The sequence below is a fragment of the Drosophila bipectinata genome, chromosome 4 (assembly GCF_030179905.1).
Source record: "Drosophila bipectinata strain 14024-0381.07 chromosome 4, DbipHiC1v2, whole genome shotgun sequence".
In the NCBI taxonomy this organism is placed as follows: domain Eukaryota; kingdom Metazoa; phylum Arthropoda; class Insecta; order Diptera; family Drosophilidae; genus Drosophila; species Drosophila bipectinata.
In genome coordinates, this window is record NC_091740.1 from 19,536,627 (window position 1) to 19,564,316 (window position 27,690).

The 27,690-nt window shown below is 40.4% G+C and overlaps 1 protein-coding gene across 6 annotated transcripts in view; it reads left to right on the forward strand.

Moving 5' to 3' along the window:
• Positions 1-27,690, forward strand: part of Syt7 (Synaptotagmin 7) — a 171,288-nt gene that overhangs the window by 120,692 nt on the left and 22,906 nt on the right. For 4 of the 6 annotated variants that reach the window (XM_043213381.2, XM_070282427.1, XM_070282428.1 and 1 more), the window contains 2 exons: positions 5,508-5,588; positions 5,647-5,815. The exons of 1 other annotated variant lie outside the window; for it this stretch is intronic. In XM_043213381.2, coding sequence (XP_043069316.1) covers positions 5,508-5,588; positions 5,647-5,815 — 250 coding nt within the window. Of the gene's footprint in view, positions 1-5,507; positions 5,589-5,646; positions 5,816-18,104; positions 18,176-27,690 lie in introns of those variants that run through there. One more of the 6 variants, XM_070282429.1, reaches the window with a different exon arrangement.

A 27,690-nucleotide genomic window follows, 5' to 3' on the forward strand; every position in this document is an offset into this window, starting at 1 on the left:
GGATAAAAAGTTGTTGCTTGGTGAGTTTTATTTTGAGCGAAAAAAGTAAAAATCACGAATTATCATTATTTTTGAGTTTTATTTTTTTTGCTCAAGCTTAATAATTATTTGTGATTTTTATTTTTTTTGCTCAAAAATAATGTTTAACAATAGAAGAATAAATATAACAAATGAAAATTAAAAAACATCAAGGATATTCATAGTGTATCCTTAAAGGATAAAAACGTGCTAGTCAGGCTTGTTCTTTGTTTATTGGAAGTATTGGATTTATTTATTTAAAAATAGCGACAATAATCATTATTTACGTCCCTGCTTTTTATTATAATAAAGTGGGTTATATTATCATATTCTCATAAGGATCGGCCAACTATATCCGATGTTTGCGATATATATCCGATTTTAACTGCAAGGGTATATAAACTTCGGCTCCGCCCGAAGTTAGCTTTCCTTTCTTGTTTTGATTTGTTTTGATTTGATATTGTAATAAACTGGTTTTTTTATGATATTCTCTTTGTTGAGAAACAGAATCGATTCTGGCGATGTTGCTCATATTTAATGTGAATGTTTCTACTTAATATATGTAATACATATATACATATTATGTATACCAAGTTACCATGGCAACGCAGATGGACGCGTCTTCATTTCGTATGTATTAGTTAATTTTTCTAGAATTTCTATATACGCATTATGGCGCTGCGTCGCATTTAGTAAATAAGACAATTATTCTTTAGCAGTGAATCTGCTTTAGCAGTGAACACGCAGCTTGTATACAGTCCACTCAAATAAACTATTTTGGGAAAAATTAATTACGCATTACATTTCTCATCACTCATATCTTATTATAATATTCAGAGACTCATATGAGTCATGTCCTAAGATTTTAGCTCCTGGTTGTTCCCAATATTATGCCAACCACCCTAGTATGACTGCTAGGGTGGCTCTGCAATCTTTATCAAGAGTATTCACCACTCTCAGAACGAGCCCACTACGCGTCCCGATATTTAAATAACTAGTCTCAATTGAAGAACTATCGATAGGGTTGTTAGAATTGTGGTTATGTATCTTTCCTTCCAGCGAAACATGGTCTAAAAACGACTTTGACTCATTATTGATTTCACTTGGCCCCAAAATTATTGCTAACCACCAATGGTGTAGCGTCTAGAGACCATTGCTAGCTCTTGCCAAGTATCCAAGTAACCACCAAACTAACAAGATTAACCAATCTAACGATATCGACGATGCTGTAGAACTCCTAATGCAGAAAATACACATGGCTGCGAGATTTCCTGCATCGACGCAAAATAAAATTCTCATTTAACTCAGAAGAAGAACTCGTAGCGAATACACAAGAACAGAAGAACGCGTCCACAGAACTTACAAAAAACTCTCAATCTTCTGGAGAAGAACAAACAAGGCCAGTTTGATCAGACGCTGGAAGACGTAGGTGCTGATGCCTCGTCCAACTACAGTATGTGAAGTTACCGAATTGTTACAAAAGGAAAGTTATCACGCAGGCACCAATACGAAATCCAGCTGGGGGATGTATTGAAGGTTGTTCTGCGCGATGAAGAAGGTTGTTCTGCGCTTGGATTGTTCTTTGTATGTATGTACATTTTACACTGCTAACACTTAATATTATTTCTAAATAAATGTAAAATGTATGCTGAAATATTAAAAAATATAATAAAACAAATAATATTATTTCTTTGGTCATTTCACGAAATAACGAATACCCGAATTTTTTTTAGGGTTGCCGGAACAGTTAGAAAATTCAATAATTGTGTGCGCTGGCTTTGAAACGAAATCGCACGCACACATACACCCGTATATGTGAATGTGTGACACGCATACATACAAAGGTCAATCTAAGCGCAGAACAACCTTCTTCATCGCGCTCCTGTCAGAGACTGAGAAACAGAATGCATTTAATAGGAATATGAGCGTAAGATGAACGAACGATGAGCGTAAGTAAGAGAGTAGGATTCGCTCTGGGACCTGCTGGGGCCTGCTGGGGCATGTCGCAAGAAATTTTTGCGTCCATTTTCTTTGTATGAAATGGATTGTCTATATGCTGTATGGTTAGTGGTTGAAGTCAGCAGGAGGTTGACAACTTTGTGGACAGCCTAGAAAACAGGCTTAAGCCTTTCAACCTAACTCTTATGGGAAATCAGATTCATGTTCAAATGGTTCGGATAGACTTTTCCAAATGGCGGTTCCGACAAACCCAGTAACCTTCGCCGAGTTCGGTCCCAGATCGGAATTTAATAACTGTCAAACTAGGATGTGTCCTCTTCAAGTGGCTAGACAAGTTGGTATGTTTTTCCATATTTCATACATTTGGCTGTCTAGCCATCCGCCGATTTATTAAAATATTTTCACAGAGAAGATTGCCTATATTTTGTCCTCTTATTTGGGACTGTTGCTTGTTAGCTTTTGCTTCTTCCTCCTAATAGGTAACATTTTGATCTGCTTTTTTACAAAATTCTCCATTTCTGAGCGCCGCCAAACCAATATTAGTCAAAATCAGACTAAAAAAATGAAAATATGTTTACCTTTCAAGTAGTAATAGACAAAAAGGAAACATCGAACATCGATATTTGAAACCCTCGATTTTTCTCGAGTCTTGAAAAACATGTTTTCATCACAATGATCCCCAAACCTGGGAAGCCGCCCACAGACGTGGATCCATACAGGCCAATTAGTCTTCGACCAGCACCTGGTAAAATGATGGAACGCATTATACTGGATCGGATTCTTAAAGTGAAAAGTGTGTTCAAAGCAATTTAAAAGTGGCAGTTTGGCTTCCGAATGGGTCACGGTACATCCGAACAGCTACACCGTGTGATTAACTTCGCTCTAAAAGCTATGGAGAGCAAATTGCATGCAGAAGTTGTCTTTTTGGATATGAGACGACGGTTTGTTATGCAAGCGGAACACGATTCTGACGCCACAGCTCTTCTTTTTAATCAAAAGCTTTGTTTCGGAGGTATCGATGGCGCAAAGTACTCTAAACGAACTATTTCATCTTGAGTACCAGATGTCAGTGTACTAGGTCCAATTTTGTACACTCTGTACACTTCTGATATGCCTGAGTCCTGGGGATGTACGCAAGTTGACGACATCCTTCTACATCCTTTTTGCTGCCAACTTAAGTCTGTTTTTAAAAATGGAACACTGATTGGAACATCGGAACAAACTGCAGCAAATGCCACATGTGTGACACAAACAGCGCCCAATATCAGCCCTGGAATTTGCATGCTAGGCTTTAAAAGCACAGATTTATGCTTAAGCGGACGGTTCTTTTGAAGTCGCCGAAAATGTCCTGGCCTTAGCTCAGTGGTGGGCAAAACGCACACATGTTTAAGATTTGAGTGTGCGCTTAAGCAGCACAATACAATGAGCGCAGAGCAAAGCGTAGAGTTTAATTTCATTCTTGTTAATTCAAAAGTTTGAATGGGCCCTAAAATAGTGCATTTTATATTAAAACAAGAAAGGAAAGCTAACTTCGGGCGGAGCCGAAGTTGATATACCCTTGCAGTTAAAACCGGATATATATCGCAAACATCGGATATAGTTATCGGCCGATCCTTATGAGAATATCATAATAAAACCAATTAATTACAATAAAACATCTAAAAACAAGAAAGGAAAGCTAACTTCGGGCGGAGCCGAAGTTAATATACCCTTGCTGTTAAAACCAGATATTTATCGCAAACATCGGATATAGTTGACCGATCCTTATGAGAATATGATAACTTAACCCATTTTTTATAATACAAAATCTAAAAAAGGCCCAAACTTCTTTCTTCAAAAATATCAAAGTTGGTATTTTTACCAAAAACCATTTCCGATCGTTCAGTTATATGGCAGCTGTAGGATACAAGTGGCCGATCCTAATGAAATTTTGTAGGTCAGATTGTCTGACCGAAAATATAATCTGTACCAAGTTCGTTCTATCTTCGAAAACACGAAAGTTGGGTCATTTCCGATCGTTCAGTTATATGGCAGCTATAGGATATAGTCGGCCGATCCCGATCGTTCCGACTTATATACTGCGTGCAAAGGAAAGAAGGTGTGTGCAACGTTTCAAGTCGATAGCTTTGAAACTGAGAGGCTAGTTAGCGTAGAAACAGACAGACGGACAGACGGACATGCTCATATAAACTCAGGAGGTGATCCTGATCAAGAATATATTTACCTTATAGGGTCGGAGATGTGTCCTTCACTGTGTTGCACACCTTTGGATAAAATTATAATACCCTCTGCAAGGCTATAAAAAGCTTATATAACAAACGTTCTTGAACAAATTAAAAATTACGCTGTTTTAACCAATTTTCTCAGAATATTGATCTCAGTGAAAACTTGAAAAACTTTTTTTTAAGTTTAGGCTGTCAAATGAAGCAAAATGGGAGCAAGTGAGAGGGCTTAGAAAAAAATAGAGTGTGCTCACACTGTCTGTGTGCCGGCAGCGCTGCGGCAGAGTTTCGGGCCCTATCCACACGCGTTATTGAAATGGAGAGCTTGTTCACCACTGCTTTAGATCGAGGGGTCCTGAAGATCCCTAGGGTAGGTTTGTAGGATGTTTGCTGTACATATGCCGAAAAGTACAAAATACGCCTTGGATGTCACCCCAACACCTTAGCAAAAATGGCGACCAAAGATAAGAAGGATTTCACTCGCATAATTTCCCGCTTTGCTATGTGTAACATTTTATAAAAATTCAAATAATAGCAAATATAATATAGCATAGGCTTATAGCAATTCTCGTAGGAAGTTTACCATAAACTGTTAGTCCTAATTTACAACCTGGTTAAGCTGTAATATATTTATTAAATAATAAATATAAATATTTATTAATAATTATTTATTATAAATATAAACGTTAAAAAAAAGAGGTGGTTTGTTCTCCAAGTGCAAAAGTGTGCAACAAAAATGTTTGGCTTAGAATCACAACTTTTTGCTATTTGTTACTAATACTTATGCATCGAATTCATTTCAATGTATTGAGTGCCGAACACTGCTTCAAAGTAATAGAGGCTAACTAAAGTAAGTGGAAAAGATGAGTACCGCGTATAATATAGTCGGGAAACTTCACATCCTTTCAGCCATCCTTTCTTGTTTTGGATCTCCCAACTTTATCCTTTACCTCAACTTTTTTGGATCTTTGTATGGATCTTCCAACTTTATCCGATATCCTATTCGATCCGATCCAAAGTTACTTATCTTATAATAAAAACGGCCACTTATCTGCAACGGTATGTAGGTATAGCAATAAGTTCGATTTCCTTTTTTGTTTTGGTACCATTTGTAAAAGATTTCATTCCAAGTTGTAACAAATATCAAGCTTTCAGAAACATGTTGGAAACCATTCTGTCTCAATTTTAGAAACATTGTGTACGGAAGTTTACTTTAATTTTGAAAATTATTTCGACCAGCGACACCTTTAGGAATCTAAAAAATTGCAACCAACGATTTGAACATATTTTTTTGTTTATTCTTCGCAGGTTTTGCATCTGCATGTTTTTGACTACGATCGATTCTCAAGAGATGACTCCATAGGAGAAGTGTTTTTACCTCTATGCCAGGTGATTGGTTTTGAAAAAATTTTCTAATTGTTAAAACTATACTTAAAATATTTTTTAGGTCGATTTTGCTGGCAAACAGTCATTTTGGAAAGCCCTAAAGCCCCCTGCAAAAGATAAATGCGGAGAGCTTCTTTCATCACTTTGTTATCATCCTTCTAATTCTATTTTGACTCTTACATTGATTAAAGCCAGGAACCTCAAGGCTAAGGATATCAATGGAAAGTCTGGTAAGAGTCTGGTAAACTCTTGTTTTCGATAGCCAACGGGAACAGGGTCCAAAATACTGATCCAAGGCTGCCAGTGTTTTACTTTTTTTTATTCAAAACAAAAAAGGAAAGCTAACTTAGGGCGAAGCTTCGGACCGATAATAATGAGAATATCATTATATTACAGATTTTTTACAATACAAAATGTAAAAAAAAGTCCCAAACTTTTATCTGCAAAAAAACAAAAGTAGGTATTTTTACTAAGTACCATTTCCGATCGTTCAGTTGGCAGCTATAAAATAAAGTCGGACGAACCCCTTTGAAATTTGATAGGTCGGATCAACTGACCAAATTCAAAAACACGAAAGTTGCGTCATTTCCGTTATATGTTCAGTTATATGGCAGCTATAGGATATAGTCGGCCCATCCCGGTCTTTTCGACTTATAAAATACAAAGGAGAAGGGTTTGAGTGCAAAGTTTCAAGTCGTTAGCTTTAGAACTGAGAGACAAGTTTGCGTACAATCAAAGAGACGGACATGCTCATATCAACTCAGGAGGTGATCTTGATCAAAATAATACATACTTTACAGGGTCGGAGATGTTTCCTTCATTGCGTTGAACACTTTTGACCAAAATTAGAATACTCTATTTTTTTAGGGTATTGGGTATTTTTTAGGGCAAGGGTATAAAAACCAGAAAGCGAAGCTATTTTCGGGAGGCCCCGATCTTCTTCGGCTGACGCCCCTGTAGTACCCCTGTAGTTTATATCGGATAAATATCTCAAATACCGAACATAGTTGACCGATCATGAAAAAATTGGGTATATTGAGTCAGTCGGCCAAAAATAAAACCTATCGGAAAACCCCACCTTCTATCTGAAAAAATTTTGGTCATTTCTGATCGTTTGCATTCATAGGATATTATTCATAGTATATACAGGGTGACAATAAATAACCCGGACAAACTTTGAAGCAATCTATTATAAATGTGTTATGATGCAGCCCTTAAATAAATGCATTTATCAATAGCTTGTACTTTTCTGAAACAAATATATTTACATTTTTGTGACTCCCATCAACTTGATATTTGTTTCGGGATGTCTAACAATCGTTGTGCAATTTTAAAAACGTTTCAACAAGGAAATTGCCAATGCGACATTGTTCGTTTGCTTGGCATACCAAAACAAATGTTCTCTGACGCTATCCGGCGATTTAATGAGTCCCAGACGAGGCAGACCTTGCACCGCTAACACTTTTAGAATTCGCCAGGTCGTGAAAAAGCGGATCACTCGGAATTGCAGAGTCTCGTCAGAAAAATAGCCCGTGAAATCGGAGTGAATCGAGAAAGTGTTTGGTTGATTGAAAAAAATGAACTTAATCTCAACCCCTTCAAGCTGCAAAAAGTGCATCTTCTTACGGATGACAATAAGCGCGTGAGACTCCAAAGATGCCGTCAGCTAAAGCGTCGGGCCGCAGGTAAAAAATGGGAGCGTATTCTCTTCACGGACGAGAAGATATTCACCATTCAACAGGCGAACAATCACCAAAATGACAGAAGCTGGTCGGTTGAAGCTACAGTTACCTTTGCAATAATCGAGCGCCGTCAATGTGAGCAGTCTTTAATGGTTTGGGGAGGAATATGCGCCACCGGTAAAACACCCCTTGTTTTAATCGATAATTTCATCGTTTTCATCGGTCAAAATCAATCAGGAAGTGTACCGCCGGGACATTTTGGAAACTTTTGTGCTTCCTTGGGCCCACCAGCACTTCGGTGATGCGGAGTTAACGTTTCAACAGGATTCAGCGCCAGCCCATAGAGCCAAATTGACTCAGAACTGGTGCAAAGCCAATTTTCCGCACTTTATCACATCCAGTGAATGGCCACCTTACTCGCCAGATCTTAATCCGATGCACTACAGTGTGTCGTCTATTTTGGAGTCCAGGGCATGTGCTTAACGCCACATAAGTTTGGAGGCGCTGAAGCAATCATTGCTCCGAGAATGGGATCGATTATCGGAAAAAGACCTGCGGCCCATTGCGCTAAATTTCCATTTAGCCCATCCACAGGCGAGCATGTTCGCCAACTCACGTTTCAGCTTGGATAGACCTTCTTCAACGTAATCACTTATAATAATAACAACAATAGACTACAACATTGATTGAAACGAGTTTTTTTTAAACTGGCTTAAATATGTGAGAGAATATGCCTCGAGAATACTTTCGGTAGAATCAATATATTCCGAAAGAAACATCCCATCTTGGGTTACAAATGAAGTGCTTCAATGCTTCCTTGGGTTCTTTGAGTCTGCTTCAATTCGTAAGTGAAATAGCAGATGGTCAAATCTATATATATAAAAATGCTCTGTTAGTATCAACGTCATTTATAGACTTGAAAAGTTCTGAACCGTTTAAGCCCAAATTTTTACACAACATGCGTTGAGGTTCCAGCTCGGTTTATGTCTACTTTTGATGTTGATAGCTTATCTGCGTTTGCGAATATATCAGTTTTTTCGCGTTTCCCCGTGCTCCTACTTTTCTATTTAGGCAGACAGCTAAGAAGAAAATGTCAAAATGTCAGAAACGAAGTCATTAAAAACGAAGTCATGCCACCCAAGAAGTCGAATTTTGGTCGTCTTACTCGCAATACAAAAGCAAAAAGACGTAACATTTCGAATAGGACTGACGAAGAACGGGCCTCCATTCGAGAGACTGAGCGGCTGAGAGCAATGCGGATGCACAACGCGGAGACAGCAAAAACGCGAGCAGCTAGGCTTGAGCGAACACGATTGAGAGTTAGGCAGTCGCGTTCTGCAGCAATCGATTTGAAACCTGCAATACAATCGTCTTGCATTCCGATATAATCCAACTGTTGATTATAGCTCGAATCGCACTGTCGTTATTGGCCGGATGCATCAGGTCTGCACACACTGTCAGGCTCTCAAATTCAACAACGTACCAAAAGGATTGTGTTGCGCTTCCGGGAAAGTAAAATTGCCTCAACTTGAAGCACCACCAGTACCTCTGCACTCTGTATTTGCTGGATCTACTGCTGAATCGAAGCATTTCCGGTCGAACATTAGGAAATACAACTCTTCATTCAAAATGACGTCATTTGGTGCGGAAATTATAACTGCGCAATTCATGCCAACTTTTAAAATCAAAGGACAAATCTATCACAAAGCCGGTTCCCTGCTTCCGTTCTCATACGGCGAACAAAAATTTCTTCAAATGTACTTCATTGGTGATAATGGAGCTGAAGTCGATGCACGTTATGGAATCAATACCTCGCTGAAAAAGCCCATTATTTCGCAGGTACAGAAGCTTTTTCACGAACGGAACCATTTGGTGCGTTTGTTCAAAACAGCAATCCATATGATACCTTCGGATATCCATAAAATTGTCATTCGTGCAGACAAAACGCCTGCTGGAGAACATATCAGGAGATATAATGCTCCAACTATAGACGAAGTGGCAATTGTCATAGTCGGGGATCAGTTCCAACCTCGAGATATTGTTCTCCGTCGACGAAACGATCGATTGGTAAACGTCGCAGAAACTCACCGTTGTTACGATGCTTTGCTGTATCCACTTAATTTCTGGGATGGTGCCGATGGATATCATTTCAATGTGAGGATGGTAGATCCAGTCAATGGTGTAGAAACGAATAAAAAGTGCAGCGCGATGAACTTTTACTCATACAGATTAATGGTTCGGAGGACCGATGACAATCATAAATTGAAATGTCGTCAGTTGTTTCATCAGTACATTGTCGATATGTATGCAAAAATTGAAACAGAACTTTTGCTGTTCCTCCGATTGAATCAGACGAAACTTCGGTACGAGGAATATATCCATTTGCGGGATGCTGTGATGATTGACCGTAATACAACCAACGTTGGAAAGCTCACGATTTTGCCATCCTCATACATAGGTAGTCCACGAAAATAATTCTTTTTTGTTTGAATTATTTCTAATGCGTGCAATCACAATATGCCACATCGAAACGTGGCAGGGTACTGCTAGTATAATATATAAAAGATCTAAGCTCCCTGTAGCTTGTATGGTACAGCGTCCATTTGAGCCATTAAAAAGTTGTCCGAATGATATTCTCAATTATTTTTCGATAGTCACAACAAAGCTTTTTCTCTTTGCTCTTTCCCATTTCCCATTTCTCTTTGAAACTAGCACTAATGGCGATGCGTACTCTGAATTTCTTGGTTTAATAATTCTCTCATCGAACCATTCCTGAAATTACTGAAATTATATGTTCTTTTTATTTTAACCAGGTAGACAACGTGATAGCGGGTGCATCATATTGCATAAATTACTTACTTCAATTGCACATCTTTGACGTTTTGGACGGGATTCTAATTTTTTATCAAGGCCCTAACCGTTAGTGCCTGAGACTCTTCCAAATGTGACAGGTCTACTTTGTAGAGAAACCCACAAGTAATAACACTTTATCTAAGCACATATCATTTATTGCATTCTTCGGCGGTTCCACCTTTTTCTGATTTCTAGAAAATAATTTAGCTCCGACGCTGTAAACTTACTTCTAGATTTGTTTTTTATTCTCATTTTCGTTTTGCACTGCATTAACACCCTCTCAACTTATGTTTTGATGTGTACTTTAAAATCTACCACTTAATGTAAACCCTTTCCGCAATGGAAACAAATACAGTTGCTGTAGGGGGGCGTTGCTGCCGCAAAAGATTCCAGAAGTGGTGAAATAAGGAAAGAAGTCGAGGGCGTCGTTGTTGAATTCAAAACCTTCTAGCTTTATTCGCTGCTTTCAAAAGACTAAAACTTAACTAGAAAAATAAACGGACGATCGACGACGGCCGACGAGCGAGAGAGAGTGCACAGAGGGGCGAGTGCGGATGCGCTCTTCAGCGCGGGTGCGTTCTTCAGCGCGGATGCGCTCTTATGCACAGCTGAGCGGCACAACGGCCCCTCACCTAAACATCCTGCCCCCTTGCAATCACTCAGCTAGCGATGCGTCGATGCAGCTCGAGGGCGTGCACGGGCCGATGAGGGCCCCGTGTCGAAGATCCGGGTCCCGGCACAACGGCCCCTCACCTAAATTTCCTGCCCCCTTGCAATCACGCAGCTAGCGATGCGTCGATGCAGCTCGAGGGCGTGCACGGGCCGATGAAGGCCCCGTGTCGAAGATCCGGGTCCCGGTTCCGGTCATCCGGCGGATGAGCAGATAGTAGGGCAGCTGCCAAAGGTCTTGCCGTTGTCGGACTGCACTTGACGGAGACATCCTCTCTGGGACACGAACTGTGCGAAAGGTCCGACGTAGGTCTCTAAATCAGTGGTCGGCATGGCCCTATCCCGAGGGCATAGGAAATTTCTCTGCCCGAGCTTTGCCACACACACACAGTATAAATGTGTGAAACGTCATGCTCACAGCCTACTTTCTTCTACTCGTTACGATGCTTTGCAGTATCCACTTAATTTCTGGGACGGTGCCGATGGATATCATTTAATGCGTTCACTAATGCGTTAAAATCAAATCAATGTATTGGGGTGCCGACCACTGCTCTAAATGGATGGCCTTAATGAAGAAGTACACAAACACCAACACAACCCTTTGTGATAAGACAGGCCCTCCCCGTATAGTTTTTTATCTCGAAAGGACCGGCATAATCCACACCGGTGTACGTGAATGGGCGTGAGAAGGACGTCCGTTCCTTAGGTAGCTCTCCCATGAGTTGCGTCTGCAACTTCTTCTTGTGGATGATATATACTTTACAAGAATAGACGACGGACTTGACCAAATTCCTCACCTCTGGAATCCAGAATTTGTCCCCGATCAGACGGATCATCAGCTGATTGCTACCGTGCAGCGCGATGCGTAAATTGAACAAGGAGTCAAGACAGATGGCAGAAGGATTATAGGGGGTCGTTCGTCATATTGGAGAAGTTCAGAGGACGTGACCCGGCCGCAGGCTCTCATAAGGCCTTGCGAATTCACGAAGGGGCTCAGATTTTGAATCGGACTGGATGCTGATACTGGAAGCTTTTCTCTTAAGCAGCCCATCTCAGAGATGAAGTGTCTGCGCTGAGTGACGGAAAACAGAAGACGTTCAGCCGACGTAACCTCATTAGCTGTCAGGTGCTCTTCGAACGGGGATCGAATCTTGCGCGCGCGCTGGATGAAGCGATAAACATAGGCAAGGACTCGTAATGCCTTGTCGAGTGTAGAAAAACGTTCAAGAAGATCTTCGAGGGGCGCCTTCGCGACATGGACCTTTGCTGCTAGCTTCTCGAGTTCAGTCACGGGGGCATCATTGCCTTGAGTGGGCCAATCACTGCGAGGCCTCTGCAGCCAGTCAGGACCGTGCCACCACAACTGGTTATCCGCAAGATCTTGTAGAGCTACGCCCCGGCTACCGAGATCCGCAGGGTTTTGCTCGGAGCGGACATGTGCCCATTACTGCACATCGGTGAGCTGGGTGATCTTGGTCACCCGGTTGGCCACGAACGTTGTCCACTGACTCGCTGGCCTCTGCAGCCACGCGAGGACAATAGTCGAGTCCGTCCAACAGTATAGGACAGACGAGGCCCCTGGCATCTTTGGCAGAACGGAGGTGGCAATCTTGGACAACAACAAGGCACCGCACAGCTCTAGCCAAGGGAGCCACACCGTTTTAACTGGGGCCACTCGAGTCTTTGCAGTCAGCAGGGTCACCATTACCGTAGACCCAACCTCGACAAGAATGTAAATTGCTGCGCCGTACGCCTTCTGTGAAGCGTCGCAAGACCCGTGGTGTTCAACTTTTAGGTGTGGTCGGAACGGGACCCACCGAGAAACACGAATCTGATCGAGCACCGAGTACATCTTTAGGAAGTCAACCCATCGCTGACAGAAATCTTGAGGGAGGGAGTCGTATGCCGGATAATTTGGCTTGCCTGCGGATACTTCGACTCTTCGTCGTCAGCGAGCTGTTGCAGGACACCGATCGCCAGGAACGGGGCACAATTGACACTGAAGGTGACCGTTTTCAACTCGTAGTCGCGGATATCCCCATCGGGATTGCGAAACAAAACACGTTGGAGCGGAGTCTTCTTGATGTCGGCGTTGAAGAGAAACCTAAAGTATCACCACTTTAGGATTTGAATCGTCAGGTCGGATTGTAAGACCGGGCCCGCGTAAAGAATGTCGTTCAGACTGGTCCCGTTTGCGGACAGGCTCGAAGCATTGAAGACCACCCGCACCTTGGTGGTCATGCTTTCGGGCTTGAAGACGGCATGATGTTGAAGATAGTATGTAGCGGAACTGCTCGCGGGAGAGACCTCGGTCATGTGGCCTAAGTCGATGTATTCCTGGATTACCGAGTCATAGTGGGCCTTAAGGGGCGGATCCCTCTTCAGGCACTGCTCATTACGCAGGAACTGAGCAAGAGCAAAGGACCGTGAAGCCGCTTGATCGGTACCCTTCTGCTCGGGGTCGCGTAAGGGGAGCGTCACAACGTACTTGCCACACTCGTCTCTTCTCGTCGTCTGGACAAAATTGGCAAATCTTCCACCTCCCAAAATTTGGTGAGGAGCTGATTCAGTGAGTCACCGAGGCTGCGGTACACTCGTGTGGAAAAAACGCTGCGGGGGTTGGCTGGAGATAATGGGCCTTTCAGCACCCATCCAAAAATGGTCTCCTGACCAAGAAGCGACTCGCAGATGTTAGCCTTTGAATTACCGAGGAGAATGGACAGAAGAATGTCGGCTCCTATTAACACATCGACTTGGGAGCTCTCAAAGAAGTTGGGGTCCGCCAGGGGAATGTCGGGCAGCCCCTTGAGGCGATCTCGCGGAATCGGATATGATGGCAGATTTCCTGCCAACTGCGGAAGAACGTAAGCCGCAGCCTCCAATTGTAGCTAGACGGCGACCGAATGGAGAAATGGCACAATTAAGTAGACTGCGCGGAAATGGTCTGATTAAGGCCGGAAACTTGGGCTAGAATCGTCTTGAAGGGAAGCCTGACAAGGTTGAACAGTCGTTCCGTTATGAAAGTCGCTTCGGACCTCTATCAGTACTCGTGCCTGGAAGCTGCACCCCAATTGGCACACGTTGATATAAGCCGTTCCCAGTAGGACGGCTCCTGACCCGAAAGCGAAACACACCTGCACATCCGACGGATCCTCTGAGCCGTTTGTGCTTCTGGCAGTCTGTGCGGATCGAGCCCTTGATGGCGTAGGCGGACTTGGAGCGGAGGCGAACGGATTGCCGCGGTGCAAGAGGGTGTGGTGCCGGCTGTGACATGTGAAGCAGGTATGGGCGCTCATGCAGTCTCGCTGCTGGTGCCCTCGGGCAAAACACTTTTAACATAACTGCTTCCTCTTAATGTAGTCAAAGCGCCTATTTACGTTCATTTCTAGGAAACGCGGACATGGGGTGGTTCTCCCTCGAACAGAGTTCGAGATGGCCCGGAGCCACTAGGCCTGACGTAGACGATGACCTCCAGAGTGCGATGACGCTCTGTCAGGAAGTTATCCAACTCCTGCCATGTTGGTATTTCGGCTTTATTATGTACGGATTTCTCCCATAGAAAGTGTGACTTTGGGGAGCTTGGCGAAAATCATAAATTCCAGGAGACAGTCCCAAGCCTCAACATTGATGGAGGACATTTCTACGGCTGTCAGACAACTCTGAATGGTGGCTTGCAGCTCCTTCAGCGCGACCCCGCACTCTTGAGAAATAGCCTGGATGTTGCAAAGGATCCTCTACTGGCTGTTGACCAATAGCCGCAGGTTCTCAAAGCGGTCTGTGAGGCTTTGCCACGCTGCGGCAAACCCCTCATGGGTAAGCGGAGCCTTAGAAACAATGGCGTGGGCGTCACCACTTGTTTTGGACAGTAAGTGGAACATCCTCTCTACCGGGGTGAGCCGCAAGTTTTGGGTTTAAATGGCCGTAAACAAGTGGCACTAATCGCCTTAGGCTTCAACAGAGGCGCCCGCGGAGATGCGGATTGAGATCTGTATAACTGTATAACTGGGGGAACAGAATAGTAGTTATAGTAGGCCGGCTGGCCAATAGTAGTTATGCCCTTTATTTTTTTTTAGTTATTTTTTTTTTGTGGATTAATTTCACCAAAAAAAAAGTATGTGTGTATGCATGTAAATGGATGCACATATGCCTCGACCGTTGGCAAGCGAATGGATGACGGAGAGGCCAAAAACGGTGAGGAATATGGCCAAGCATACAAAACGGAGACGGATGGAAAAAATTTGCAGAATTTGAAGACGACGAAGAGTAGAAAATCTCTAACTGCCGTTGTGTCGGAAAACTCGGACTTGGAGTTGACACGGAAGGAAAAAAAATCTTGCAGCAGTGAGAACGAAATTTAATGTTCGGACCACTGCTGAAGACCGGCAGAGAGACGGAGACGAAAAAATGTCGTACTTATCTTTTGGCGGAACAATGCCGGGAACTGCTGCTACAAAATATCCAAAAAATTATCCGGCTCGAAGGATCAAAATGTTGTAGGGGGCGTTTTGCCGCAAAAGATTCCAGAAGTGGTGAAATAAAGAAAGAAGTCGGGGGCGTCGTGGTTGAATTCAAAACGCATTCAGCTTTATTCGCTGCTTACAAGAGATAAGAGATAAAACTTAACTAGAAAAATAAACGGACGATCGACGACGGCCGACGAGCGAGAGAGAGTGCACAGAGAGCGCCGATGCGCTCTTATGCACAGCTGAGCGGCAAAACGGCCCATCATCTAAACAACAGTTCTACAGTCAGATCCTGGTTTTTATTCAACCTTCTCTAAATATTTATTTTCTTTCACACGAGGTATTAACTTATTTTTGGTGTTAAAAGACCTGCGCATCTGACGTCTCCACTGTTTTCCTCTTCTTGTTTGGCTGTTGCTAACGGCCCTGCTTTTTTTCGTTATTTGCTGCGCTTCTACTGTTAGTAGGGCTAGATAGTATTCACAAACAGGCCGACACCCTTTAAGTACTCGCTAAATATTCACAAAATCGCTAAATATAAAATCGATAAATGCAAATTCTAAAATAAAAACACCATCTCCTTACCAAAAAAAAAAAAGTGAACCAGCGGAAAAATTCTGTTCACCGGAAAGTCTGCGACTTTCCCGGACCCCTCTCCATCACAACGTGTGAGTTTACTTGCCGCCCAACGGCTTGTGAAATGGCCAGCGCCATCTAAACACAAAAAGACTCAAGACGTCAGCAGCTCTAAGGACTCTACTCTAAAGAAAACATGCACTTAGATGCATTATTAATGTACGGAGGTGTATCGGAGGAAGAGGGGTCTTTAACCCTTTTGGGACGGAGTTTTATTTTGAAATCCAAGATAGTTGTAGAAAATGTTTTTGCGTATTATCAAAGGTGGCTAAAAAAAATTTTGTACTGCATACTTAAAAATCCTTAAATCATCCTTTTATCCTGTGGCATATATTCCCAATGCGTATTTTTGGTGGGACATATTATCCCAATAAGTGTAAAATTCTTCAAAGTTAAATATTAGGTTAAGGTAATAAAAAGACAATTAAGTTAAATTTTTTGTGTATTTATTTCATAATTGTATTTATTTATTCATTAAATTTTTGAAACAGAGCAAAGCATTCAAAACACAAAGGTGTATTGCAGCCCGAGCATAGGGTGACCAGGCGTCCGTATTAATACGGACATGTCCGTATTTTCAGCTCTGTGTCCGTTAGTCCGTATTTTTTTGTAAAATGTCCGTATTTTTCGCGTTTTTGACGAAAAAACAGGTTGCACCTGCAGTTTTCCGAAATGAGTTTCTAGACTTAAAAATTCGAAAGCGCCCGCGCTCGCAGCTGACGTAGAGGACGCGCAATCAGTTTAGCACGCGTTATACGGTAAAATTCCCTAGAAATATGGAACGATTGCGTCTGGTTGGTCGGTTTCCTATGTATGCAAGTTGAATTGTTTGTAGTTCGGTGAATTAAAAAAATGTAAATTTTACTTTTTAATTATACAACTTAAAACTTAATTATTACAAGACACTTTTTATTCTTAATTATTTTCCGTCAACCGTTCGCTTTTGTCAACTTTGTCAATACTTTTGTCAACCGTTCGCGGTCTCGGTCAAAAAAGGACTGCCTTCTTAATTCTAAATCTGATCCAAAGAACCTCGGCCATCAGTTGTGTTTAAATTAGAGGCTTAAGATGAAACTGTCGCATCTTATTGTGAAATTTGATTAAGCTGATCGATGCAATTTGGTGGGTACTTGAAACGCAAAAGGCGTAATTGATAGGGCTTCGGAGGGAAGCTGATGTTTACTTTTGATTTTGATTTGTTTATGGGGAACCGAGATCGCGCCTCAGAGCCAAAGACAAAGCCGAAGGCAAATGCAGAGTTTGAAAATATTGTTTATAAAATTCATAAGTGGAAAGCCATAAGTGGCCTGGATTTATGGGTTGGATAATTGAGCCAAAGATCAAGCCAAAGGCAAATGCAGAGATTGAAAATATTGTTTATAAAAGCCATAAGTTGCCTGTATTTAGGGGTTGAATAGCTTGCATACTGTCGCGCACATACATTGCTTATAGCGTTGTTTTGTGTATTTCTGTAACAGCTGACTTTTTATACCCTTGCAGAGGGTATTATAATTTTGTCCAAAAGTGTGCAACGCAGTGAAGGAGACATCTCCGACCCTATAAAGTATATATATTCTTGATCAGGATCACCTCCTGAGTTGATATGAGCATGTCCGTCTGTCCGTCTGTCTGTCCGTCTGTCTGTTTCTACGCAAACTAGTCTCTCAGTTTTAAAGCTATCGTCTTGAAACTTTGCACACACCCTTCTTTCCTTTGCACGCAGTATATAAGTCGGAACGGCCCGGATCGGCCGACTATATCCTATAGCTGCCATATAACTGATCGGAAATGACCCAACTTTGACCCAACTCGTGTCTTTGAAGATAGAAAGCTGGAACTTGGTACAGATTATATATTTGGTCAGTTGATCCGACCTACCAAATTTCATTAGGATCGGCCGACTATATCCTATAGCTGCAATATAACTGAACGATCGGAAATGGTACTTGGTAGAAATATCAACTTTCGTATTTTTGAAGATAGAAGTTTGGGACTTTTTTTAGATTTTGTATTGTAAAAAATTGGATTATATATTCCTATTGCCATAAGGATCGGCCAACTATATCCGATGTTTGCGATATATATCCGGTTTTAACTGCAAGGGTATATAAACTTCGGCTCCGCCCGAAGTTAGCTTTCCTTTCTTGTTTCAAAGATAATTTTGCGGAATTGCAATTGCTGTTTATAAGTTCACTTATGAATGTCTTTCACAATAGAATCAAAAGCATCGAACGCGAAGACAATTCTGTTCTAGAAGTTTTGTAAATCATTGACGAAGTATGGGAGACTTTGACTGAAAGACTCAATTCGAAATTTATACCATTCACAGTCAAGCAGAAAATGCAAAAGCTAACAAATGAAGGTAAAGAAACTAAGTGTCAAAACTTTACAGAATCCATGCTTGTAGTGTATGAAAGATCTTGTGATTGCTGAAATGGAGCCAGTCATTGCGTTATTTGGAAGACTTCGAATGTTTAAATTTCAAGCCAGGAAAAGATTTGAGGTATGAATCTGTTGAAAAATCTGTTGCATTTCTCGCATCCAAAAATATTCAAATTGATGATTCAAAATTGTTCGACCAGTTTGTCAATTTAAAAAAATTTTTGGAAACGAGAAAACGGTGGTGTCCGTATTTTCCACTTCAGCTATCTGGTCACCCTACCCGAGCATACCATATTCGTGCGTTTTTCTGCCCTTTTACGGACCACCCCGACGTCATGGAAGATTTGAGAATCCTTTTTTTGCCCTCGAAAATCATGTTTTCCGCTAAAGAGGCAACAATTTTTTTAGAGACAGCATTTTGACAGATACATGAATTGGTTACAGAAATAATGAGTAGTTTATAAAAGATTTTTTCCCACCATTTTTTAGAGTTGCGGTCAAAATCTTAAAGCCCAGTCTTCTGATCGGAAAGGTCGAGTCCACCCATTATTTCGTTATAATCACTGATATTTTTCGGACAGTCATTAATCTATGTAGTTCCATCTTTTTGCTTGCGTTTCTTTAAGCAATTTGCCGTAAATTTTCGGACTGTTCTTTTTACCATGTATGTTCCAATTGCTGGGTGATCTAGTGTTCCTAACAATTTCATAGAAGTGAAGAAGCGATCTATTGCCAAACAAACATCATTTCAATCGAATGGATGAAGCGACTTTCATTACTTTCCTTTCTCCGAGGGTATAAGGGGACTGAATCGGCTGATTATTATTTGATTCCTTCCCAGTGTAAATATTGATATCATAAGTATATCCTGTCTTTGCGTTGCATCCAAATCTTTATTCCGCGTTTAATTGGCTTCATTGGCATATATTGTTTTAATCTTGATCTACCTTTGAATTTAACCATACATTCATCATCAGACTGAAAAGGACTATCGCTACGAGCTGCATCAAATGTGTATTTGAAACAACGTTTAATATCAGCAATACAATAGTCTTTAGTCTCATTCTCGATCTTTTTGCAGTCGTTGAAATATATTTTTGATGCTAGTAACAGAAAGCGATGACATACAATTCTTGATAACTGAATTACCCATCGACTCATTGCTCCAATAATCCTTGAGTGATTGCACTTGTAATGCATAATTATTGTTACTCCAAGAAAAAATGAAATTAGCATCCGTCAATAGAGCCCTCGGCTTGAATCCAATCAACGATAAATAGCAGATAGTCTCTGATTCGTACATTCAGTTATTTGTACACCCAAAGTATATGGAAAGAGATTACTAAACACTTGAAACTCAGTGCAGTCATCAATAATGTTCATCAGAACTTTTTTTTACGTTCTGATGGAAATTGAAACATTGGCTTGAAGTTTGGATGGCTTTCAGAAGAGAAATTTACCCAGTGGACTATTACTTCTTGCGATTCGTCGTCGTTTTCTTTATTATCGTGAGGGGTAATATTGTCATCAACCTCACTTTCGCACAGTCAAATTCATTTCCAGAATCTTCAAAATCGTCACCTGCGCTCCACGTCCTCTAGATTTTGTTTCATTTTCGACATCTGAAATGTTGATTGGGATCAAAAAATCATCCCACCCAAAAAATTATATGGGACTATAGTCTCATTTTCATAAATTCATGTAGAACTTCCAATTTATTAGTGATTACGTTTCCAAAATATATTTTAGATCATTCTTACTATTTTTCTCATAGAAAAAACGCAAATAGTGTGCACAATAAAGCTTACAAGTTAGTAAGATTATGGGTGGTATTGCGTATTTGTTTATCCCTCGCTGATGGCGATGACGTCACAGGTGCGGGAGGTGAGTGTTGTCCCTGGCAGATGCCGACGTGGGTTCTTCCTTTTGATCGGGAAGTTATGATGGGAGTTACTAACTCCGTTGTTACTGGCCTTAAGGATTGGTTACCAATTAAGTAAATGAATTAAGTTTACCGGAGTATTGAATAATATCTGATATCTAATATAATTAGTGATCTTAGTGATCTTCTTCCCGAATTCCTTAATGTGTTCCAGATTACGTTCACTCAATCCGTCACATTCAGCAATCACGTTATCACGTTCCAGTCTGAGAATGGTGTCGTAATGCGACACCGGGAAAACGGTGATCTAGTTGCGACTTGATTTTAGGAAACTTAATAATAAAGTGTAAGATGTTATCGGATTGTAAGATCTTAACAAACGATACGGACAAAACATCCCTAATCGCTAATTAAAATCATCTGGAATAGGCGCCCTATATCAATTTGGGGTTTTTTTAGCTTACCTCAGAAGTTGGTTGACGGTAGCGGAAATTTTATTTATTTGAATTTTTATTTTATTGTTGATATTGACCTGGCTATTGTTTGAATTTATTAATTGGAATTCCCAAAATTTAATGTCTTCAAAGTCTTCAGCGTCCGGCGTTTCTGCCACTACTTTCGACGCGGTCCCTAGGAATTCTAAGCTTCTTGCTACCCTATGATGGATCCTCAACGAGTCGAGCAGGTCGCAAAGATGGGCGACATCAACAACCCAAAGTTTCTGCATGTGGGACTGAGGGAACATGTCGGTCATCCCACTAGTTTCTTCTATGACACGTCTATATTCCGAGTATTTTACAAACGCGAATTCCTCCCATACTAGAGTCCGTCCATCAACGATGGGAATGTATTTGGCTTTAGAATAGTACGTGACACCCATAGGTTTTTCCCCAAAGCCCCATAGGTTTTTCTTCACATAACGCTGAGAGTTTGTTTTCTAGGCGTCTGTTAGACTTCACTAGGACTTTTTCGCCAACCTCGAACACCCTGTTTTGTTGGGAAGCGTTTTCCCTGTTCCGGAGCTTGTCCTGGGCGTATTTTATCTTTTCCTGTATTTCGTATCGTGTCACATTCGGTTGTGTCTGAACCACGTCGGCCGGCCTCTTGGCGATGACTGAATGGATAGATTTGGTGTATTTTTTTATTTATTCATTATTAACAATGATCTGTTATTTCTATATTATTATAACTAAGAGTAAGGATAAGGATAAGAGTAAGGATAAATTAAGTTAAAAGATATTCCATAATTTTGGATTTAATTACATCTAGGGATAGTTCAGGGGACAATAAATGGGACAATGAGTTATAGTTTTTACAAATAACGCGGAATGGATCCTGTTCCGCAAAATTAGACCTAGAAATCGGTAACCAAAGGGGACGGAAGGATCTAGTTACTCTATTAGGCACAGAAAACATTAATTTTTCAAGAAGTACTTGTGAGTCAACCTGTCCAAGAATAAGCACATGAAGTAGCATAACCCCAGCACAAGTACGGCGCTCTTTTAAAGGAGGTAGGTTTAGTAGTTTTAACCGCCAATTATACGACGGGAGGGAAGTGGCAGTATCCCCGTTTAAGCTTTTTAACGCAAATAGCAGAAACTGCTTTTGGACTGATTCAATCCTCCTTTGGTGCAAAAAAGTATTGCGGACTCCAAACGCTAGAACAGTATTCCAAGATAGGACGAACCAACGATACGTATAGAGTTTTAGTTGTGAAAGGATCATCAAATTCTTTAGACCAACGTTTGATAAAAGCTAGCAAACCTCTGGCTTTATTAACTATTAGTGATATGTGGTCGTTGAAGGACAACTTATTGTCAAAAATTACTCCAAGATCGTTAATTAGGAAAACACGATCTAAGACGTTATTCCCAAGAGAGTACGAAACGATGTGAGGCACACTGCGATTGAACGTCATAACCTTACACTTAGAGCAGTTAAGCAAAAGAAGATTGTTTGAGCACCACAAGAAGACTTCGTTAAGGTCTAGTTGCACGTGTCTATGAAGGAAATGGTTTGAGAAAGAAAGACATAACTTGACATCATCAGCATACATAAATGTAGTAGCATAGTTTATAACACTAGGTAAATCGTTGACAAAAAGAACAAACAGAAGAGGTCCTAAGTGACTACCTTGTGGGACACCAGATGAAACATTTATAATCTGTGATGAACTGTTTTTAAACAATACACACTGCGTGCGGTTCGATAGATAAGAGGTCAACCACTGCACTATATGTGGAGAAAACCCCAAAAGACACAGCTTATGGAGGAGGAGATGGTGGTTCACAGAGTCAAACGCTTTACTAAAGTCAGTGTACACCACATCAGTTTGCACGCGGCTCAGAAAACCTCTGTGGATAAACGAAGTGCATTCAAGAAGGTTAGTTGTGGTAGAGCGATGCTTGACAAAACCATGCTGTGAAGTGGAAATAATGCTTTTACAAAAATGTTGCAGTTGGAAAGTAACCAGTTTCTCAAGCTGTTTGGAAATCGCAGAAAGCTTAGCAATCCCCCGGTAGTTCTCAATAAGTGCTTTAAAGCCTTTCTTGTGAAGCGGAATAATAAAAGATTCGTTCCATCTCTTGGGAAGACATGCCAGCTCCAAGGATAAGTTGAATAAGATAGTGAGAGGATAGCAAAGGATATCAGAACAGTACCTTAGAACACAGCTGGGAACATTGTCAGGACCAGCAGAGAATGATATATCTATTGTTGAAAGACTTCGAACAGATCCTTAATTCGAAATTTTGAAAAGTAAATGTTGTTTATATGTGGTAATTTATAAGGATAAGAAGAATTGTGGTTATATGAATCGGACGAATAGGTGGTTTGAAAAAATGACGCAAAGAGATTAGCAATACCTTGCTCAGGAGAATGTGAAATATTTTTATATGATAGGGAAGAAGGAAAAAGATTTGATTTACGTTTCATATTGACAAAAGAGTAGAAGGAGCTTGGATCATTTCGAAAGTTTACCTTACAATTCCTGATATACTGCTTATAGAGTTGATCGTTGAGAATAATAAACTGGTTGCGAACATAAAGAAAGTTTGACTGGTGGCACATCGATCCTGACTTAAGGAACTTTTTGTAAGCTCTGGATTTCCTGTTCTTAAGACGAGAAAGGTGTTTATTATACCAAGGTGGTTTTGTAGACAATGATACTGGGACTTCCGGAACAAATTTGTTCAAGGCATTATGAATTATTTCGTCAAACGAATCCGTAGCTGCTTCAATTGTGTTTATAGATGAAAGAAAATTCCAATCTATTTCAGCTAAATGATTCCGAAGGGCCATAAAATCAGTCTTTCTGAAGCGTTTGAAACGAGGTTTAGCATTAAAGCAAGCATCATTGTGAGGCACATCAATTAACACCGATGTTAATAGTGTAGGGTGGTGAATGTCTTCAGGAAGCGATAGCGGCGGGGAGCGAATGACTGTCACAGAGGATGACACATTAGAAAAAATAAGGTCCAGAAATCTGCCATGAGTGTTATGAATTGGATTAATTTGGAGCAGGGCAAGATCGGTTAAGCCATCGATAAAGTCGTTATGACAACTGGAAAGCAAGGAATTGTCTACCTCAGACGGGATCCAGGAAATGATGGGAAGGTTGAAATCTCCCATGATTAGGATTAAATCACGGTCCTTGGCCAACGAAGAAACAGACCTAATGGCATCAAGATGGTGAAAGTACACAATATCTTCAGCCATGGGAGGAATGTATGAACAGGTCAGGAAAATATGAGACGAGCCAGTTAAAATTTTTACTGCAATGAAGTCAATTCCCAACTCGTTCGTGAAAGGAATAATTTCAGAAGGGTACTCATTAGTAACAGCAATGAGGACACCACCTGCAAAAGTTGGACGATCCAATCGAAACACTATGAATTTGGAAACAAGAATTTCATAATTAGAGACAGAGGTGTTAAGCCAAGGCTCATTAAGCACGATAGCATCAAAATCAAAAGAAGCACTCCTTGTAAAAAATTGGCTCAGCTTACCCAGAATACTTCCATCGTTTTGATAGCAGCAGGAAAATACTCAGTTATTCAGTTTTTTAAAACAGTTTCTGCAGGGATAGGATTATGAGCGTCTTTTGCTAGGAATTCATGAATAATACTGTGCTCAGGCCAAGCTACAGGATCAAGTGCTTTTTCAAGGTAGGAATCAGGTAGAACTATTTTAAAAGAAGAAATAGAACGCTTATGGTTAAAGTTAAACTTAAAAACAGCTATTTCATTAGAAGCTCCCTTAAGATAATTTAACAGGTGACTCCTGACGTCATCAACAGTAGCATCCGGCATAAGCCGAGAGACAAAAATGGCCTTACGAGGAGCAACCGCCCTCAGCGTAAGTCCAGAAGATCTAACTTCAGGCGCCACACCAACCAGAGGCCTTGGAGACATCACAGCTAGAGCAGAGGGTAGGTTATGGGGGTTGTCCAACGATGTCCAACGATGGAGGCTCCAATATGAGAGGTGGCTCGAGATTTGTACTTGTTACGCTGATCGCTTCTTGCAGGGGATAAATATTAGAGTGCCCTGAAGGAAGGCTCATCAAGTCCCTTGGTACTGGAACAGCATAAGTAGGTAGACAAGTAGGCGACGGTAAAATGTTTGGTGTTGAAAATTCATCGACTTGTACAGCATGGGATGTAGGGGTATTCAGTAATTTAGCAGTCAGCAGGTTGTTGTTCGGAATTTTTCGTCTGGGGGATTCGCTTAATAACTTTAGCCCAAGGAATTGAGTTTCAAGAGCGAGGAATTGCTCATTAAGGGCCGAGAATTGCTTGCGGACATCTAGGAAACCATTTCTCGTCTGTTTCATAAAAGTCCGCATCTCTGAATCAATTTCTCTACAAGCTATGCAAGACCATGTCAGGCCAATTTTCTTGTTGATAAGGTCACTTATCCGTCCATTGTGTCCTCCTCCAGCACATTTAATATGTGAGCAGTTATTGCAGAGCCAACAAGACAGGTATGAGTCACCCGTGATGGTTCCACCAAATTCACATTTTTTTGCTGTGCAAGTAAGACTTATTTTTGACTTCTTTTTTGACGGAATGCAGACCACTGTAATAGCGTGTAAAGAATTTAGGCTCTCTGAAGCACTCTGTAGCCGAGAGTGGACGATCAGATCGGATGTAAGAGATGACGTTACAAAAGAGATGTGCAACGAAGGTGTCGTGAAGAACAACAAACTCCACAGTAACTATGATGTAACGGGTTACGTCCGGAGAGTACAGCACGGAGAGACTTATGTTGGAGAATATAGTTAGAGCGCAACAGAGATAACTTTAACCGATTAAATGTATAAATTGGAAATAAATAGTTCAATGAACTTATTAAGTCGAATTTATTTTTAGGGATTAATTGTTATATTTCAACTTGTCGCAGAAGGAGAAAGCTTGATTTCAAGGTCAAAAATAATTGCAAACTGGCAAGAGTGATCGAAGAAACACGTCCGGGTACGGCAAGTGAATATACAGAAGTCGCATACTTCAGAATATCTGGCCGTAGCCAGTAGGATCGGCTCTACGATATCGCTAATGCCTTTATCGATTTTAAGACATCTAGCAACCTCTACCAGAGTACTGTGAAAGCGTTCCACTTGTCCGTTTGAGACACTGCACTATGGGCGATTTGTCGATTTTGGCGGCATAAAGTCTAAAAATAAAGCTAGAGACATATTTTTTTTTTGTAAATGTTCGTTATATTTAACTCTAATTTCGGATATTTTTTTCGACAATTGGGTCACTCCTTTTTTCCGCATATGTGTAGGCCGCCAATAATAAGTGCATTTATTTAAGAAAAAATTAAAAATGTTCAACTAAAATTGAAACAAAATAAAAAGCTTTATATTATTATACTTAGACATAGTATTAAATAAAAAAGATTACAAATTTTTATTCTTATATGTAGTTATATTATTAAAAACTTTACAAATAAGCAGTTAAAAATCTTCCTCATCTAAAACGAACGAATATTCATTGATATCGATTCGATATGATATGTTTAAAACGAATTCCATAAACCTGATCCAGGCGTGCAACGGACTAACGCCGTATTTCAAAGAGTCAGGTTTAGGTTTAAAAATTTTAGAACTGAAATCATTAATGTGCAGAAGCGCTTTTGGATTTATAGCACATATAGGACAACATTGCGAAGATTTCGTATTTGTTAAAACATTAAGTACCTTGCCGTCAATCAATGTCATATATGTTTTAAAATTAACCAAAATGTTTGCGCTATGTGATTTAAAATTTTGCAAGTTTGCTACTTGCTTATCTAAATTATGCTTTTCTTCTTGGATTTTTGCAATGCTTTCTTTGGCGTATTCAATTTTAATCGGCCTGCAGAAGCGTACAGACTGGGGGCTTTTGTTTACCCAAATTAAACGTAAATACCGTTTAATATGTTTTACAAAAATTGATACTTTGGCTTCTATTGCATTCATGTGCGATATGCTCAAATCATCCTTATTTATTTTTTTAAAATAAACGACGTTACAGCGCTTGCGTTACGATTGTTGCCGTTCCAAATATCGGCAAGCTCGCTGTTGGTAATCGCAACAACAACTACAAGTGCATTTTTTATATAAACGGGGGAAAACGGGGAAATCAGATTTTTACCAAATGAAAGTAGACATTTAAGTTAGTAACTTGCCATTATTAGTTGCCTGCTCTGGCTTGCTCTTGATATAGAAATACTTCACGGAACACAATTAAAATTGTTAAAATTTTAGTTCAAATACAACCAACAACAACACTGGACAAAAACAACAACACAAATATTTATGTACTTTTGCCATAACATACAGATTATATATACCTTGATCTTTGTTTTCCATACTGAATATATATATTAAACTGCATAAAAACATACGCACACTGATCAATTGCAGAAGTAAAATTTTCGCGGTAATTTACAATCGAAAGCTGCTTGCCATCAGCTGACTTTAAGAGGCTGCCACATAAAAAGAGTTGTTACCCAGCAAAAAACAAAAAATTTTTTAAGCTTCCTGAAATGTTTACTATTAATAAATATTAAGGTTTTTTTAATATTTTATCATACATTTTTTGACTTTATGCCACTTTTTTGGGAAAATCGCCCAATGTGCACTGTGGAGGGGCGCAGTATGGGGAATTCGACCAGTTTTTCTGACAAAAAGCCATTTTCTGAAAGTCGGAAAATTAAAATAAGTTTCGGTGTAACGCATTCCAAATTCACCAATCTTCAATAGTCTATAACAGAAATTTTCGCTTTTGCGAGAATTTTTTCATTTTTAGGACATAACCTTAATTTGGCAAACACAGATTTTTTTGCGTGGTGTTTCGAAGGGGAAAAGTAACAAAAAAAAATGCTGTATTTTATTTTATTATAGATTCCATCTCAGGAGTGAATTTTGAAGAGTACAGCGAGATCGTAGACCAAGCGAGTAAAAACTACCGCTTGACGCAAATGTGGAAGAGGTGCTCTTCTATCTTAAGTCAGTTGCGCCAGAATCATGCAGTTTGGCTGAATTAAAAAACT